At 44.0% G+C, this 18,138-nt stretch overlaps 1 protein-coding gene across 2 annotated transcripts in view; it reads right to left on the reverse strand.

Annotated features, from left to right (window-relative positions):
- The window catches only part of LRRK1 (leucine rich repeat kinase 1), an 89,607-nt gene extending 74,038 nt beyond the window's left edge, over window positions 1-15,569 (reverse strand). For both annotated transcript variants that reach the window (XM_060282940.2, XM_088657460.1), the window contains exons 1-2: window positions 15,251-15,569; window positions 4,706-4,897 (exon numbers count right to left, since the gene is read on the reverse strand). In XM_060282940.2, coding sequence (XP_060138923.2) covers window positions 4,706-4,772 — 67 coding nt within the window. In that variant the 5' untranslated portion in view covers window positions 4,773-4,897; window positions 15,251-15,569. The remainder of the gene's footprint in view (window positions 1-4,705; window positions 4,898-15,250) is intronic.
- Window positions 15,570-18,138: the final 2,569 nt, after the last annotated feature.

Raw genomic sequence — 18,138 nt, forward strand, 5'->3', positions numbered from 1 at the left:
TACCCCGCCCATCTGGCCGGGTGGCTTCCAACAAAATATTAAAATACAGAAATCCATCAAACATTAAAAGCTTCCCTAAACAGGGCTGCCTTAAGATGCTTGTGCGGTAGCTGTACTATTTTATTCCGCATCAAGCACACCGCCAATGCTGTGTCGCCCAGATTTTGGGACTTTGACTCTCATCAGCCTCAGCCAGCGTGGCTAATAGTCAGGGATGATGGGAGTTGTAGCCTAAAACCTCCGGAGGGCGCCATGTTGGCTACCCCAGATATACAAAGAGATGTTCAAATGGTAGCAACCCCAGATATACACAGAGATGCTCAACATATAAGACCATAAAATGAACCCCGCTGGATCAGGCCACTGGCCCATCTAGCCAAGCATCCTGTTCTCAAAACAACCAGCTACCGGTAGATGCCTCTCCCCTCCTACAGCAGTATCCTGCAACTGGTATTCCGGGGCATATTGCCTCTGACTTTAGAGGCAGAGCTTAGCCATCGTGGCTGCCAGTTGCTGATGCAGTCCAGTTATACAGTCCAATCCCATGTATGCTTATCCGAAAGGAATTCCCACAAACGTAAACTGGATTAACTCTTAAATGCACACAGGGTGACAGCCTTGATTGTTTCTTGTCCCCTATTCTTCTAACAAAGCAATATTCAAAGTGAAACAAACCTTAGCCGTGCCCTGATGAAACACAGCAGGGAAACACCTGCTATGTACCACTAAATTTGGGAGATTCTTCCCTTGGGAAAAAAAGTGCTCATTGTCATAACAACCTAAAGCAGTTCAGATGCTTTGTAATAAGTTCTTTTTTTTTTACAGAGCACCTTATCGTTTCAAAGCACCCGGTAATTATTACGTTCATGGTTCAACGCGAACACGTACATACATAGAGAGACACCCAAAAATGAGTTTTTAAGATATAGACTCACTGCGAGGTGGAAACAGAAGCCTAAAAAGTAAATATCATCCACGCTCATGGAGACCCAGGGACTTGCCCTAGCCCTCTGTGATCCCTGGTGAGAAAAGACCTTTGATAAAGGCTAAAAAGCACCAGGATAAAAACCAGCTGGAATTTCTTTGCGATCGCTCCGAGAAATCTGCAATTGCACCACTGCCAGAGCTTTCGTTTAAGCCTGGCTCACAAGCCAGCATCCAAAACGCATCCCTTCCCCATTCATAAATATATCTCGTTAACGAAACGCAGGCTGCAAAGGAGTAAGAATGGAGACGAATCCACAAACACCAGAAGTACAGCTGGCAAGGTTTCCTTATGGCGTTCTCGCAGGACCTTTGTTGTCAGAGCCGAGACAAAACGTCTTTCTGCCACTGATTCCATAACACGACACCCACGTTGCACACTGGTGCTATGACACAGACTGCGATGTCTGCTGGCTTTCCCTGGAGGTGGGGAGGGAGACTGACAGCTTGTAAGGTCGGTGCCTGATTAAAGCATGTGGGGGGGGGAGCAGGTAAATGAACCTGGATTTGATGGAGCAGGGTTGAAATTAGGGCTAACTCCAACGTGGCCTTAAGAGGGCATTGGGGGTGTTTTGGGATGGGGACACAACCTACAGGCAGTGCCATGATCCCTGAACTCAACACTCATCTGGACACTGAGTTGGAGGCTACAGGGGCACTAGATGGGAGTGCTGGGTTAAGGGCTCAGGCTGACTGGGGAAGAAAGGGAGACCAGTGTGCATTAAGCAGATGGACAATAACTCCCTGAGGAACCTCCAAAACCATCATGGCTGACCCTTACAGACATCTTTCCCTGAAAAGCCATATGCCTCCCATAGCATTCCAGCAGTCCAGGAGTGTACTAGGAGGGAGGCTATGGAACAGAGGAGGAGTGTCTGCCTTCAAGCCAGAGGGTGGTGGTGGTGGTTGTTGTTGTTGTTGTTTTATTTATACCCCGCCCATCTGGCTGGGTTTCCCCCGCCACTCTGGGCGGCTTCCAACAAGTACCAAAATACATTAAAATATCACAGATTAAAAACTTCCCTAAACAGGACTGCCTTTAGGTGTTTTCTAAATGTTTATCTCCTTGACCTCCAATGGAAGGGCGTTCCACAGGGCGGGCGCCACTACCGAGAAGGCCCTCTGCCTGGTTCCCTGTAGCTTTGCTTCTCGCAGCGAGGGAACCGCCAGAAGGCCCTCGGCGCTGGACCTCAGTGTCCGGGCTGAACAATGGGGGTGGAGACGCTCCTTCAGGTATATAGGACCGAGGCCGTTTAGGGCTTTAAAGGTCAGCACCAACACTTTGAATTGTGCTCGGACATGTACTGGGAGCGTACTGGGTTGGCCCTTTAAGGCTCTGAAGTTCTCTCAAGGGGTGGAGCCAGGAGGAGGCAGCCTTGGGACAGAGGTATAAAAGGCCTCAGTGTGCTCCCGACCTTTGTTGGAGCAAGTTGCTCAGTCGGAGCAACCTTCAACCCGCCTTGCCTCTTTCCCTGTGAGTTCTGGCTTCGGGCCTGAACACGACAAGGGCACCTCTGGACTGTCAGTATCTTGTGGGAGGGATTCAAGGGCATGCCATGAAATTTAGGTTTGCACCACTGAAGTGAAATAAAGAGCTCCACCGCCCTAATACAAGAAATCCACTTTTACAAAGGAATGGGCTTTTTGCTGCTGGGAAAGTGACAGGGAAATGGGTGGAAGAGCACAGAATGAATAGGCAGTTACTGGGAAGACGTACAAACAACCCACAAGCAAATCAGGATGAATGTTCATTGTCATACAGCCAAACAAATCAGAATGAATGCTCAACAAATAGGTCATTTGGTGAAGCCCTATGAAGAACAGGTGAGCTGAGCATCAGCCTTGTCAGTGGCAGGCAAGATGGCATCAATGGATCCCTCAGCTGGCTTCCAGATGGTTTTTGTTCCTGTCTATAGCCCCACCCTACTAATCTCCAGCACCTACCACGGTTCAAATCCTGCCTCTGCCTGGGCACACTTTGTTCACATCGGCACCACGTATTTTAAGAACTCTTGAAGAGTTGTGGCTTCCCCCAAAGATTATTGGGAATTGTAGTTAGTTAATGGGGCTGAGAGTTGCTTGGAGGCCGCTCAGAGAGCTGTAATTCCCAGCACCCTAAGCAAACTGCAGCTGCCCCAGGCTGTCCTCCCTGTTCCCATGTGGCTCACCTGGGCTGTGGTTCGGGGAAGCTGTCCGTTATGTTGGCAAGTGGCCGGAAAGAGCAAGCAAGCTTGGTGGTGGTGAGGGGTGGGCTGGGCTTCTTGGCTGGCCCTTCCCTATGGGTTGCTTTGGAGGGGGGCAGTGATGTGAGACTGGAAGGCAGGGCGGAGAGACAGAGAGGGCTGCCTCCTCCGCTTCTATTCTCCACCGTGGTTTTGTCAGCAGTCTCCAGAGCTGGAGACTGACAGCAGTGAAAGACCTCACCCCAAGGGTTGTGGAAGAGGGGACTGATGATGAACTGGGTCATTCCATATCAAGGGATTCGATTTTCTTTTACCTTGTATCATCCAATTTTCTTCTGTATATAATTTTTTAAATTAAATTTTCTGTTTTACAATTTAAAATATTCATTTTACTTGAATATCAATGACTTCCCTTCTTCTCTTTCCATGGTTCATTTTACATATCATAAATCCCTGCATGTTCTACAAAAACTATACCATTCAGTATTCCATTATTGCATCCATCAAAACTGATTTACACTGTTGGATTTATCTTAATGCTGCCAGCGTTTTCAGCTGTACACAATTATTTCCCATATATTCAATAAACCTTTTCCAATCTTCTTTAAAGGTATGTTCTTCTTGTTCTCTTATTCTGTATGTTAAGACTGCAAATTGTGCATATTCTGTCAACTTAAGTTGCCATTCTTCTTTAGTTGGGACCTCGCTAATTTTCCATTTTGGGGCTAACCAAACACAGGTAGCAGTAATAGCATACATAAATAACCTTTTTTGACACCTGGGAATTTCAATCTGAATTATCCCCAACAGAAAGGACTCTGGGGTTTTGGGGGAAAGTACTTTTAAACATTTTCTTCAATTCGTTATGGATCATTTCCCATAATCCAATTTCCTTAATATTTTATATACTTGTCGTATGAAGATGATGGAATTCATGGAACTGGCTGAGATGACCGGACGAATCCGCAACCAGGTAGAAGAAGCGATGGAAGAAGAATGGAAAGATTTTAAATTGTATTTAAAAAAATATGCTAAAGTAATATTTTAGAGTAGAAATTAAGCTGTAAATAAAACTGTGGAATATGTGAAGATGTTATTTAGAGGGAAAGAAGGAGTTTTTATAAGGTTAAGATTTTGATATAGAATTTGCTAATTAGGAATGTAAATAAGAATCACAGGAACGGGAACCCGAGGAGGTCCCAAATATACAATGTGAGGAGATAAGACATAATGTTTTATATGTTTTTGTTTTTTGTCTGCTTTTTGTATTTGTATTTTCCTTTTTTACCTTGTTTTTCTTCTTACTGTGTTTAGTGTTTTGTTAATCTTTTTTCTGGAAAATTAATAAAATATTATTATAAAAAAAATATTTTATATACTTGTCGAATGATGCAAACAAAGTTTAATTTTTTAAAAATCTCACCCCATTTGTGAGTTATGAGGGCTTGGAAATTCAAAGACCCTAGTATATACATATTTACATACAGCTGCATGGAATTGTCAGAATTTGCCTTAGGCAAGAAAGGTGTTTCATTTACCGTCTTGTGCCGCCATGTCTCTCTTGCTGTCGTCCTCAGAGTCCTCCGTTCCCACGCACCAGTACATTCTGGGCTGCTGCTCAAGCGTTTCGAGGAGTCTACTTTCTGATACATTTAATATCCAAAACGAAATTGTCGAAACTCAAAGGAGAGTGTCCAGCTTGGAGACTTGGGAAATCCTCATTATGCAGCCTGGAAGAGAGAAAATATCTAAATTAATCCTTCCAGCGGGTCAGGAATTAAAAACACCACGTTTTCTCCTGTCCCTCAGGATTCTTTGTTCCATACATCACTTTAAAACAGTTATAAATAACTTTCTTACGCAGAAGCTTTAATACATTGCAGCAACTGGTTCTCTGGAGTTTCACACTCTACATTCTTGTCTAATTTTTATTCTATTTTTATGGTACGTATATGCAGTGCTTCTTTTCTTTAAAAAAATGTTCAGGGGTACTCTCATTTTCCTACTCGTATTGAAATACTGCCCCTCAATGAGGTCAAACGTAGATTCACAAAATGTTTAGGGGTATGCGTAGCCCTGCGTCCCCCCATAAAAAAAGCACTGTGTATATGCATTGAAAGGGTGGGGAAGAACCTTTGAGACTCGGCAGGCTTCAAATAACCCAAAGAAAGAAGCAGAAATGAGCTACAAGGAAGCAAATGAAAGGGTAACTGGAGGTTAGAATCTCTGGATACAGTAAATGAAGCTTTTTTTCCCAATGCTGGAAATAGGTTTTGCAGATACATGCTCGGAAGGGAAAGCCTTACCTAGTAATTCCCTATTCAGAGATGGAGGAGGAATTTATGAGTTAATTTATGAGTTCATTTAGAACCAGGGTTGTGACATTTGATCAATTAAAAAGCATTTTGTACAATGAAAAAAGGCGCCCCAGTTAACTGGCCAGAACATTTTAAAGCTGTATTTAATATTGACTATTTTTTATAAAAAAAAACCCCACAAAGGGCAAAGATCACTTTAAGAGAGCCGCTCCTTCCTGTTATCTTAAGGTGCATATCCTGGAAAAAAACAAAGCAGCTCCAGATAAAGCTCATAAATTGTAGCTTATCAAAAAGTTCAACTCTATTCATCTGGGTGTGAACAGAGGCAATGGTTTACTGTTCTGTGGCAGATGTTAATATGCTCACCACTGCTAACAGGTGATTCTGGTATCACCAATCACAAATAGTGTGAAGGACCAGTGTGCTCATTTTGCTACACTTATAACTTGTACTTTACTCAGATGCCAAGATGGATAGCTCACTTGGATAGAGTGTGGTGCTGATGATGTAAAGATTGCAGGTTCGATCCCCATATGGGACAACTGCATATTCCTGCATTGCTGGGGGTTGGACCAGATGACCCCCAGGGTTCCTTCTAACACTACAATTCTATGTTTACAGTATCACCAGTTACTGCTGTTGTCACATGGGCTGCCAATTCCTTCGAGATGTGATTTTATTTTGTGGCATCTATAAATACAGGGCAATCCCTTTCCATTTATTCCTATTTCCGTTGAAGAATGTAAGTTGTGTTTTTATATGTCATTACAATTTTATAATTGTATCTATTTCACTCATTCCTGATTCTTTATTTTGACTTTCTTATTGAAAGCTCCCTATGTTGAACTATATTGTTTTGTTGTTCATATGCTTGTTTTTCCCTTCATGTGTATTGTCTGTTTTTGCTGCTCAATAAACTTTCTTTTTTAAAAGAAATGTTACTACTGCTGTGGTCATTTTGCATCCATTTGCAGCCAATGTGGCAGCTTCCAGACGCTGATGGACCTCAAAACCCATCAACCCTGGGCAGCTGGAACCAATCGGAGTTGGACTCCAGAAACCCCATTGGCTACCTCTGATTGAACCTAATTGTCACAGACTGTACTTTTGCATTCTATTGCGATTCAACTCCTACCTTTGCATTTCCTCCCCTCCCCCTTTATCTTCTCGTACACACATATATATATACACACACACACACACACACATACATATATGTATATATACAAATATGTGTATACACACACACACACACACACAAACAAATAAACGTAAGGCTGTCATCACACAGCCCTCATCTGTAGTGCCACAGCATCACAATCCTGTATTTCCATGAAGAAGTGGACTGGGAAAAGTGAAAAGTGAGTTTAGTAGTTGCATGGGGTGGGAAGGAGAAGCTCTTAAGGGTAAATGTGGGGGGAATTTGGAGGGGGGGCTTAGTGAGCAGAGCAAGAAGGGCACAGATATTTACGTGTGTGTGTGTGTATACACCTGACAATTGAGATTGAAGCTCTGTGCATCTAGTGAAGTAGGTCGTAGCTCACAAATACTTATCATGCCATAATAAAATGCGTTTCACTAATGTGACAAACAGACTCACATGGCTCCCTCTCTGGAAATTCTTTTTTAAGACCCTATCTGCTTCTGCACAGTGTGCAGCACATAAAAAACAGACGCTCTCTTTATTTAGAACTACTGTGCCGTGTTTCCTCATATTCAAAGATAACAAACTAAGATCTCTTTAGCTGGGCGCACAGGCAAGTTGTCCCCGGATGTCACAGGCATCCGATGGGGAGTGTGCAGGTGTGAAACTGGGTCACCCAAAGCCATATTGGGAACAGACAAAGCTGCCTTATATAGAGACACCATTCTGAAACTCTGGAGAAACACTGTCAGATACTGTAGGAAGTACTGGGCTGGATGGCTCAATGGTCTGATTTAGTACAAGGCGGCTGCCTATTGGTCAGATTGTTAGCCCATCTAGTTCAGTATTGTCTGCACTGACTGGCAGCTAGATAGGGGAAGCTCCCAGCCCTACCTGGAGAAGCTGGGGATTGAACCTGGGACCTCTGGTATGTAAAGCAGCAGCAAAGCAACTAAGCTACAGTCGAACCTCGGCTCCCGAATGCCTTGGGAATCAAACATTCCGGCTCCCGAATGATCGAAAACAAGTGATTGTTCCAGTTTTCGAATGTTCTTTTAGAAGCTGAACATCTGACGGGTTTTCCGATTGGCTGAAGGAGCTTCCTGCAGCCAATCAGAAGCCGTGCTTTGGAAGTTGAATGTTTCAGAAGTTGAACGGACTTCCAGAATGGATTCTGTTTAACTTCTGAGGTACAACTGTATAGCTCTCCCCCTTTTTTCAGCATTTGCTCCGCTAAAATTCACATCTTGGAGCATGACTGCTAAAAAATGTTCTGGAAGATCTCAGAGGTGCTGGAGCAAACTGCAACCTGCATTTGTCTTGCTCTTCCACGGCAACCACAAGCCCAGCTGAAAAGTGTAGCAGGAAGTAGCAATACAGATGGCAGAGAGGGGAAGTGGGGAAATCCAGATTGTGTGGGCAAAGGGCCACTTCAAGTTGCTACCATTCCTTGGGGGGGGTGCAAAAAGAGTTGGGGGTGAAAGACAAGGTCACCCCCTTTAATCTAGAGGGTACCTTTTTGGTTTTGAAAACAGCCACACATTCAGCAGAAATCCATGCACATCCACCCCCCATCATTGCATTTCCGTGCAAGAAAATACTGCACCTGTTGAATTTCTGTTTGCAGAGGAGCCACTAAAGTTGGAATAACTATTCTCTGGGTAGTCAGAGGTCCATGGATCATTGGCCATCTGACTGGGCTGAATGGGAGTTGGGGCCCAACAACATATGGTTGTTAAAATTAAAAGTGCAGCAGGTCACCAAGGCATACCCAAAAAAGAATATATAATCCATTTTGTATCATCTAATGAAAATGCATGTATGCCCGGAATGTTTTGCTATGGAGGCATGGAAACCTTTTTCAGCCTGAGGGCTCCTTCCCCTCTGCGTAACCTTCAGGCAGCCACATGTCAGTGGGGCCAGAAGCAAAAGTGGTTGGAGCAACAAATGTAAATGGTGCCTTGTCTGCAGTAGGCTTGTCTGCTCACTTACCTACCTGTCAGTCTGTTGTTCTGCAATTCTGCTAAAGTTGGCATGGCCACCTACTGGCAGTCACACAAACTGCAATGTGTTGACAGTCTTGCGCGCATATATATGATATGCATTTCCTCAAACAATTTTCCCCTGATAAGAATGCATTTTGTACATTAGATTGAATAACATATACATTTTCGTGGGCATGTGTGGGTTGAAGAACCGTATCGCAAAATTTGGAGAAGTGTGAATTTCAAAGGAAAGCTGTGTTTCAGTTCATGCATTGCTGCAGGAAGTAAAAAAACCGGTGGGTTCATATTAAAATGCAAATTGAACAACCTTCTCTCTCATCCCTACTAACAAGGAGATAAAGTGATTTTCTTCGTGGGGGTGGGAGGGACCTTCAGGTGCTTAATTTGTACATGTCAAAACTATTGCTGAAGTCACAAGGGGGAAGCTGCCAACTCTAATCCCACTACAAGGCACCCTGTTTCTCCTAAAATAAGACGTAGCCATAAAATAAGCCATAGCAGGATTTTTAAGCATTCAAGGAATATAAGCCATAACCCGAAAATAAGCCATAGTGATAGGCAGTTTAAACTTGTAGGTTAAACTGTGCCATACTTAATTTTTTTAAAAAAAGACATCCCCTGAAAATAAGCCATAGTGTTTTTGTTTATTTATAGGAAAAATAAATATAAGACGGTGTCTTATTTTGGAGAAACACGGTAATTCATCCATAATCAGAGACAAGAGAGCCCAATTACCCAATGACTTGTTCTCTTGCTTTTAATTCTCTTGCTTCAGGTTGAGCTTAAAATGTCTATTATTTCTGGATCTAACAAAATTCAGCATATATAGTTCAGGAGATGAGAGCCTATGGCACCAGGACCAGTGGTCGGGGAAGATGGGAATTGTAGTCCAAAACATCTGGAGGGCCAAAGTTTGGGGATGCCTGGCCTATGGCCTTCCAGATGTTGCTGAACTACGACTCCCATCAGCCCCAGCCAGCAAGGCCAATGGCCAGGGATGATGGGAGATGTAGTTCAGTAACATACTGAGGGCCGAGGGCTCCCAACACTGAAGTGACCTTTCTGGGATGCAAACGAGCCCAACAAATAATAATGGTGATAACATTAGTGCATAGCAGGTGAGGGTAGCCGATGGGTCTCGAACCCTCGTTGAGTTAGAGACTTCCCCTGCCTGCGAAGACAGACTCTGGAGAATTGAGCGGACGAGACCAACGGTCAAGAAAGCGGCTTCTGCATGTGCTATAGAGGGAAATATGGGGCAGGTGGGGCTTGTCAACCTGGGAAGGTAGTCCATCTAGGACAGGCATCCCCAAACTGTGGCCCTCCAGATGTTTTGGCCTACAACTCCCATGATCCCTAGCTAACAGGACCAGTGGTCGGGGAAGATGGGAATTGTAGTCCAAAACATCTGGAGGGCCGAAGTTTGGGCATGTCTGATCCAGGAGAAGGAAAACTCTGATCCTAAACCTCCGCTGCCTTGAGGGATATCTTTGGGAGAAGAAAAGGTTAAGGAGTAAACACAAATCCAGAGTAGAGTCCCTAAGGCGGATGGATGGTGCCTTGTACTGCTCCTTCCGGCAACTCCTGCAGCCATGCTGGTGTCCATCGTATTGCTCTGCTTTCCTTTGGACCACATCAGTGAGGCTGATAAGGGGGGGGGGGGAGAGTCTTGTAATCTGGGCAGCCCAGGACCACCATATACATTGCCCAAGCTTGTGCCCCGGGGATGTCATTTTGGTGCTGTTAACACAGCAGTTTGACTTCACCCCCGGAGGCACACTCCAAGACAGATGCACGTCAACGCCAAGAACGCCAAGAACAATCCTTACAGTGGCCCTGGAAGGCAGGCCAGTTTTATCATTCCCCAAACTTCAGATAGACGGCCAAAGCTGAGAGCAAAAGCCCTGCTGGATGCTGCATAGTGAGTTTCAAACCGGGTTCTTGCAATGCAGGAGGTTGGGCTAGAAGACCCTTAGGGGCCTCTTCCGACTCTACAATTCTATGACTCCTCCTGATACAATGATTACATAGCTTAGCCTTAGTAGGTTACAACAAGTTTGGGAAAACTGCTCTTTTACTGGGATGAATGTACAGAACACAGAGAAAAACAGGTAACGGCCATAATCAGCTCATTATCCTACGTAATATAAAGAGTATAAAAAGAATAGGCACCAATAACCTTCAGGTCAGTCCCATTTTGCAATAAATAGGAGATTCAGCCTGGTATTAAAAGCCCCACAGTTGGCAAACATTTTTCAAACATTCCTTCCGCCTCTCACAATCGCAAGCTCGGCCCATGGCTTATCTTAAAACCCTTGGCATGGTTTTTTTTTTCATTTTGGGGAAGGGAATAACAAGGAGTTGCAACAAAATAATAATAATAGCCATCTCCATTTTAGAAGAAATATTGTAGCTTCCATGATCCAGAAAGTTAAAGCGCTTGTTCTTTTCAATAGCCACAAGACTGACTTCCACAGCAGCCCACTTCAAAGTTAGAAAGGACAAGTGGGAACTGCAACAAAATGTTGCAGTGTATCCTGCTCTTATAGCAGGACTTTTCCTTTTCAGGGTGCCAGCAGTCAGCTGGACGTACAAAATAGTCCATTCCATGCACGCATTCTCCATTTTACTCTAAGTGACACTCAGGAAGCTCAGTCCTCATTGGGTTGGTTTTGTGGGGGGTGGCTGTCCCCTTATGGTTTTTGGTAAATATTTTGTGAACTTCTGCAAAGCTCAGGGGTACCCATTATTCCCATGGAGCATCTTGCCCGGATTAATAGGGGGATGTCACTGGGCTGCCAAGATCAATTGAACCACTGTTTGAAGCAGCAGAAAATCTCCACCCACTTGAAGAAAAAATGGCAGGGGGGTAAATTATTTTTTAGAAGTAAACCCACTTCAAAGTCATGCACTTTCTGACTCCTTCAAAGATAGATCTGATTTTCTGGGACATTTCTACCCCACCCCCCAATAAATGCCTTTTAAAACGTCTGGGTTGAATGCTTTGACCAAGCACTAGTTCTTCAAAAATGCAAATATAGCACTTCCTGAACAGGACAGTTTTAGACTACGGTGCAGGGAGGAGGAACCACATGTTTGAAGAGATTAAAAAATACACACCATAGTAGGTCTAAGGATGGGAGAGACATCGGATTCCATTAGAATTTAAAGGCTTGCTTGCATGCTTCCTACAGGTAACTGCTTGGCTGCTGTGAGAACAAGATGCTGAACCAGATGGGCTCTGGCCTGATCCAGCAGAGCTCTTCCTGTGGTCTTATGTAAAGGAAGACCATGATTCCCGGGCCCCAGGAAAATTAGACTGGCCTTGACTAGAGCCAGGCCTTTCCAGCCTGGTGGAACGCTCTCCCACAAGAGACCAGGGCCCTGTGGGATTTGACATCTTTCCGCAGGGCCTGCAAGACGGAGCTCTTCCGCCAGGCCTTTGGGCAAGATGCAGTTTGACTTACTTTCCTTTGTATAAAACAAGCCTGAAGGAGGCTCCCAACCTGCTCACAGGTCGTTGTATGATCAGTGGAAACAGCTGGTCCTGGCAAGTATTAGCCACTCTCAATTCCAACCTGATAATTGCCACCTGCCCAGATTTTAACTTGCCTGAATTAATTTTAAGATGTATTTTAATTAATTGATGTCTGTTTTTATGCATATTGTATTGTTTTTATGATGTTAGCCGCTGTGAGCCCGGCTTCGGCCGGTGATACAAATGAAAAATAATTATTAGCATTAGCATTATTATGATTTGCACTTTCCAAAACTGTAGGAGAACCAAAACACGACCATCCTTTGAAATTCACGCTTCTCTTAATTTTGCAATGCAGCTCTCCAGCCAAGTACAAAAATGCATCTACCGGTGTAAAGTGTGCATACAAAGGCATATATTTGTAGGTGGGGAAACATATCAAAGAATTATATTAAGGAACATTGCTCCGCAAAAGTGTGCTTATTATTTACTTGGAGAACTTCACACAAAAATGCTGATGAATTTGCTTTTAAAAAAATAGTCCCATGAAAATTCACCAGCATTTTTGTGTGAACTGATATGAATTTGCAGAGAAACGAATTTAAGATTGGGAAAATGAGAAAATCAGAGGAACTGAAATTGACATGTTTGCCCATCTCCGCTGCCAAATCCCAGCACACACAAAAATCCATAATGTCAGGAAGAAGCTTGCAATGTATACTATTTGGCTGTCTCAACATAGCTGCCAAGTTATCCCTTTTTTTAAGGGATTTTCCCTTATGCTGAATAGGCTTCCTCGCGAGAAAAGGGAAAACTTGGCAGCTATGTGTCTCAAGTAAGTGGGAAACTTTTTGATTCTTCACTGGATACATACCCAGAAAAAGAGGACATCTGAAAACCACCAGCATTCTAATGTAATACTATGTTACATGTTATTTTTGTTTTAATGTATTTACAAAACTTATTGTGGCTTATTTACTGTTACGTTTTTCTTATGTGGCTTATCCGTTATTTAATCACAATCAAGGCCTTGATCCAATGCACACTTACTTACCTGGGAGTAAATCCCCTTGAACACAGCAATGCCTATTCTTGAGTAAATATCCATAGTTTGACGATGTTGCACAAGGCAAGGTTTTAGGCATTTAAAAAATACTTCTGGTTAAACCTGTTGAGCAAACCCTCTCACTTCCACACCAGCAAGACAGCAGTAGCAGCAGCCTCTGAAAACTATAATCTTAAAACTACAAAAACAAGTTAACCCAAAATGCAACTGAGTGCCCGAGTTTGTTTTCTTTGTCCTCCCTCCAAATCCTTTTCCTTTTGTGCCTTTCCTTTTAGGATGTCAACATGACAGCACTGTCTTACGACTGAACTTTGAGAGCCACTTTGGTGTCTTCCCCCACCCGCAACTGAAGAGTGGGATAAAAGTACTTGCAACGAAACAGACAAAGAAACAGCCACCAGCAAAATCCAGCACATGAAACTGAGGCATGCAAATAAAATTGGGACGCTGCTGACAGTCTAAGCCAGGCATCCCCAAACTTCGGCCCTCCAGATGTTTTGGACTACAATTCCCATCTTCCCCGACCACTGGTCCTGTTAGCTAGGGATCATGGGAGTTGTAGGCCAAAACATCTGGAGGGCCGCAGTTTGGGGGTGCCTAGTCTAAGCCATGGGTAGGCAAACTAAGGCCCGGGGGCCGGATCTGGCCCAATCACCTTCTAAATTCGGCCTGCAGACGGGGAATCAGCATGTTTTTACATGAGTAGAATGTGTCCATTTATTTAAAATGCATCTCTGGCTTATTTGTGGGGCCTGCCTGGTGTTTTTACATCAGCAGAATATGTGCTTTTATTTAAAATGCATCTCTGGGTTATTTGTGGGGGATAGGAATTCGTTCATTTATTTATTTTCCAAAATATAGTCCGGCCTCCCAAAAGGTCTGAGGGACAGTGGACTGGCCCCCTGCTGAAAAAGTTTGCTGACCCCTGTACCTTCCACATGCAGCACTCCTTTCCGGAATGGCTAAGAACAAAATCTCAAAGATCAACATCCCCACCTCAAATATACCTTACCTTTACTCCCAAGGCAATTCTGGGAAGCTTGGAAATCCCCATCCACCCATATCTGTTCCTTTAACAGTAGCCTTCCGGATCAGGCCAACAGCCCATCTTAGAAGTCCAACATCCTATTCTCACAGCGGCCAATCAGATGCCCCAATGCATCTCTGTCCTCTTCTGCACTTTTCAGTTCAACACCACACTGCCATCATGGCTAGTAGCCTTGATAGCCTTCTCCCTGCGTGAATTTGTCCAGGGAGACTGACGTGAACAAAAGCAAATGAAGCCTTTCCCTGGCATAAACCTAAGAGGATTGGGGTGGGGTAGGGAATTTTCTCCCCTCTTATCTGTGTGAATCCAAAACCATAGCGGGTGCAGATTGGTTGGGGGGGCGGGGCGGGCGGGAGGAGAAGGAGAGCATCCTAACTTTCCAAGAAGTTGCGCACAGCTCGCCCGTCTAGCCAACTTGGATGGAAAAGTGGAAAAAGAAATATAGCGGATGGAGGAGAGAGGAGAGGGGGGGGGGGCGGAGACAACGAAGTTACAGAAACCGAGGTGGAAGAACGGCCAAAGGAAACCCGAACCTTGCCGGAGCAAAGTATTATTTTACGGGAAAGCAACAGCAGTCAGCAACACGCGCGCACCCTCCTCGCTGCCGGGCTGTGCGCAATCTGTCCCACCATTCCAGCAACCCTTCCGGCGTCCTCCTCCCTCCTTTAAGCGAAAAAACATCCCGCCCATGCAAAAAACCATAATCCTACCCTGGAACCCCTTGCAAGCAAGTAAACAAGCAAACAAATAAATAAATTAATAAGCAACGTCTCCCCATAACAAAGCTGCATCGCCAGGCACGCTTTGCTGGGAGCAAAGGGAGTTGCCATGAACTTTGCAGCGCGTTCTTAAAGACTCTTCCATCGCCCCTCTTTTGCTAGAGTTTTGTTTTTGTTTTTTGCACGGTGCAGCTTTGCTTGAATGAGAGCGGGCGAGGGGGGCGACGAGGTAGGATGGATGGAACAACCTAAAAATTAAAAAAGGGTGGGTGGAGAGAGGACTTGCGGCGCTGAGCGTCCGTACCTGCAATCCTGGGGAATGCAGCCCCCGCCCTTCTCCTCGCACGCGTAAAAGCGCCTCTGCTGCTAGCCGGCGAGGGTAGGGGGCTTCCTCATTCTCCAGGCTCCGGACTTTCCAGCGGCATCGGCGGCCGCAACTTCCTCGATCGACGCTGGGCGTGGGCAGGGCAGGGAGGCGGCGAGGCGGGTCTTTGCTCTCTCCGAGGCTCCTGCGGCGGCGCGCCAGGCAGCGGGGAGGAGCGGCGCCCAGAGCGCGCTCTAGAGGAAGCGAAAGCGCAGCCCGCCCCTGCAGGGTGAGGCTGCAGCAGCAGCTGCCTGCGGGGTTGCAGCGGCTAGTTCCGAATTTGCTCACAGTCCTCGCTGTATTTGTGCCCCCAAAGGTCCTTTTAAGGGGCGGGTACTTTTCTGCGGGGATGGGGGGCGGGGCTTTCCAAGCATTCTGATATCTCTTCAGTGGTCCTCAACTACACAGCTGCAAACGAAGTGCAATATTACAAATGTGACACTAGATGGCGACAGTGAGCTATGCCAAATTCAATGTATTTTTAAAAACTTTTTTTAAAAGGAGTTTCACCGCTTTATATATACAGTATTTTGTGTGTGTGTGTGTGTGTGTGTGTGTGTGTGTGTGTAGATCCCTTCCAGACTGTTGCCAGTTTTGGATGCCGTTAAAATAAATGCCGGTTGTGCGCTGAAAGATGTTCGGGGGTCCTTGCACTACAAAGCCGCCCCCTTCCTGTTGTGATAAGGAAAATGGGCAGTAATTTGTTTTTAAATTTATTTCATAAGATTGATACAAAGCTAGATTGTTTTGTTTACAAACAGACCTCAAGGCAGACGTGCTGGAAAATGTGGGGTAACATTTGCATTTGTCTAACTTCCCCGCAAATAAATTTGGGACAAAAGGTCAATAAGTGGCTGGTGGTGCTTCACCTCCCTACAGCCCTGTGAATAATCTCTGGGTCATGAGTTTGAGCCCCACATTGGGGAAAAGATTCCTGCATTGCAGGGGGTTGGACTAGATGACCCTCGTGGTCCCTTCCCACTCTACAATACTAGAGTTCCGTTGTCTGGAGAGGTCAACTGCTGTCTGTTGCCCATTTGTAGCTCCAAGTGGGATCTACAAAGTAGAGAAGCTTTGCCTTTAATCTGCATCTTAGATATAATTCCTAAAGCTTCCAACATCATTTGGGATCGAAGCCCTTTTTCTTTATGAATGAGCAAGCAAACAAATTTGTCATATTTGGAACAAGTTAGTTGAAACATTAAGTTGTTTCTTTAAATTTTCCTCAGTAATTGGGCACCCTCTTGGGAGGATGTCCCCATACCCTGGCTATTTGTGCTCTTGCCCATTGTTTTATATTGCCTATTCCTGTCTGTGCAGCACAGGCATCCCCAAACTTCGGCCCTCCAGATGTTTTGGACTACAATTCCCATCTTCCTCGACCACTGCTCCTGTTAGCTAGGGATCTTGGGAGTTGTAGGCAAAAACATCTGGAGGGCTGCAGTTTGGGGATGCCTGGTGTAGCAGAACCTAAAATACATGCCAGCCGTGCTTTCCATAGTATCACATCCTGAACCCCAATATAACAGGTTTCCCAGTTTTTAACTGCTGCTCCAGAGGTATCTCAATGAATTTCAGACCAGCTTTAAGAGCTGCTTCAATTGAAATGCCTCAAAATAAGGTTTTACGTGAGTCATTCCCAATCCATACTTTTTGCATTTTCTGTTAAGTGTCATAAAGCACCGTTTGGTTTTCCCTTTTGGGTGTGAACAAGTTTTAAGTTTATGTTTTTATGAGGTGCAGATCGGTTTGAAAAGATAAAATTCTTCAGGCATCCTTACCTGGCACCAGAATCTAAATTTTGCTCAACTGTTTCAGCATTATGGAAATCATCTCTCAAACAGATAACTCTGAGCCATATCACAAAATTATAACATTTTAATTAATTATAGAGCTAATATTACAAGAGAGAGAACCCCTCTTTTTTATTTTAAAAAAGGCATTTCCATGTACAAATGGCAATTAAAAATACATTAGATTAATTGCATTCTAATTTATAAATATATATATTTATATAAACATTTTAAGAAGTAATATTTCATACAAAAAAGCTCTAACATGCAATGAAAGAATATAAAGGCTCTACTGGATTGTACTTTACAATTAGTGCCTAGTGATGCTTTTAATAATCCAATGTAGAAAAATTCAGTGTATACAATTTCTTTTTAAAACCCTGTTACAGTAAGTAGTTACAAGACAAAAAGCTTGATCTGGAATGAATATATATATATATATATATATATATATATATATATATATATTCTCAGCCACTAGGAAATAGAATCTCAAATGGCATGATGATTGTAGTGATTTAAACTCAGAATAAGCAGACAGGTCAACTAATTGCTGAAGTGAGGGATTGACGGTTCCGTTTCTCATTTTCCAAATTTCCAGTTCAGTTCTCCACTTTTCTGCAGTAATTTGTGGTGGGTTATTTTCACCTTAATCCTCATTAAAATTCATTAGCATTTTAATGCAACTTTCTCCAAAATAAAATACATTTTGCAGTTTTGACTAACGCACACATTTTTTTGCAAGCAACCCCCCTTAACATAATATATTTTCATACTCTATTTTCACAAACAGATGCATTTTTGTAAACATTACTTTGCTTGAGAACTGCATCACAAAACTTGGAGAACTGGCAAATTTCAAAGGAGGCCTTTTTCAGCTCTTGTATGGTTCCAGAAAGTGCAAATTAGGACCTTCATCTTTAAATGAAAAACTGAATCAAAATTCTCCCCATGTAGCCTTGTTTTACTGTTTGCCTCTTTTTCCTTTTACTACCAGCTGATTCTCAGGGTCTTGGGATGCCCCACAGCCCCCGA

The sequence above is a fragment of the Zootoca vivipara genome, chromosome 13, assembly GCF_965207765.1.
Source record: "Zootoca vivipara chromosome 13, rZooViv2.hap1.1, whole genome shotgun sequence".
NCBI classification, from domain to species: domain Eukaryota; kingdom Metazoa; phylum Chordata; class Lepidosauria; order Squamata; family Lacertidae; genus Zootoca; species Zootoca vivipara.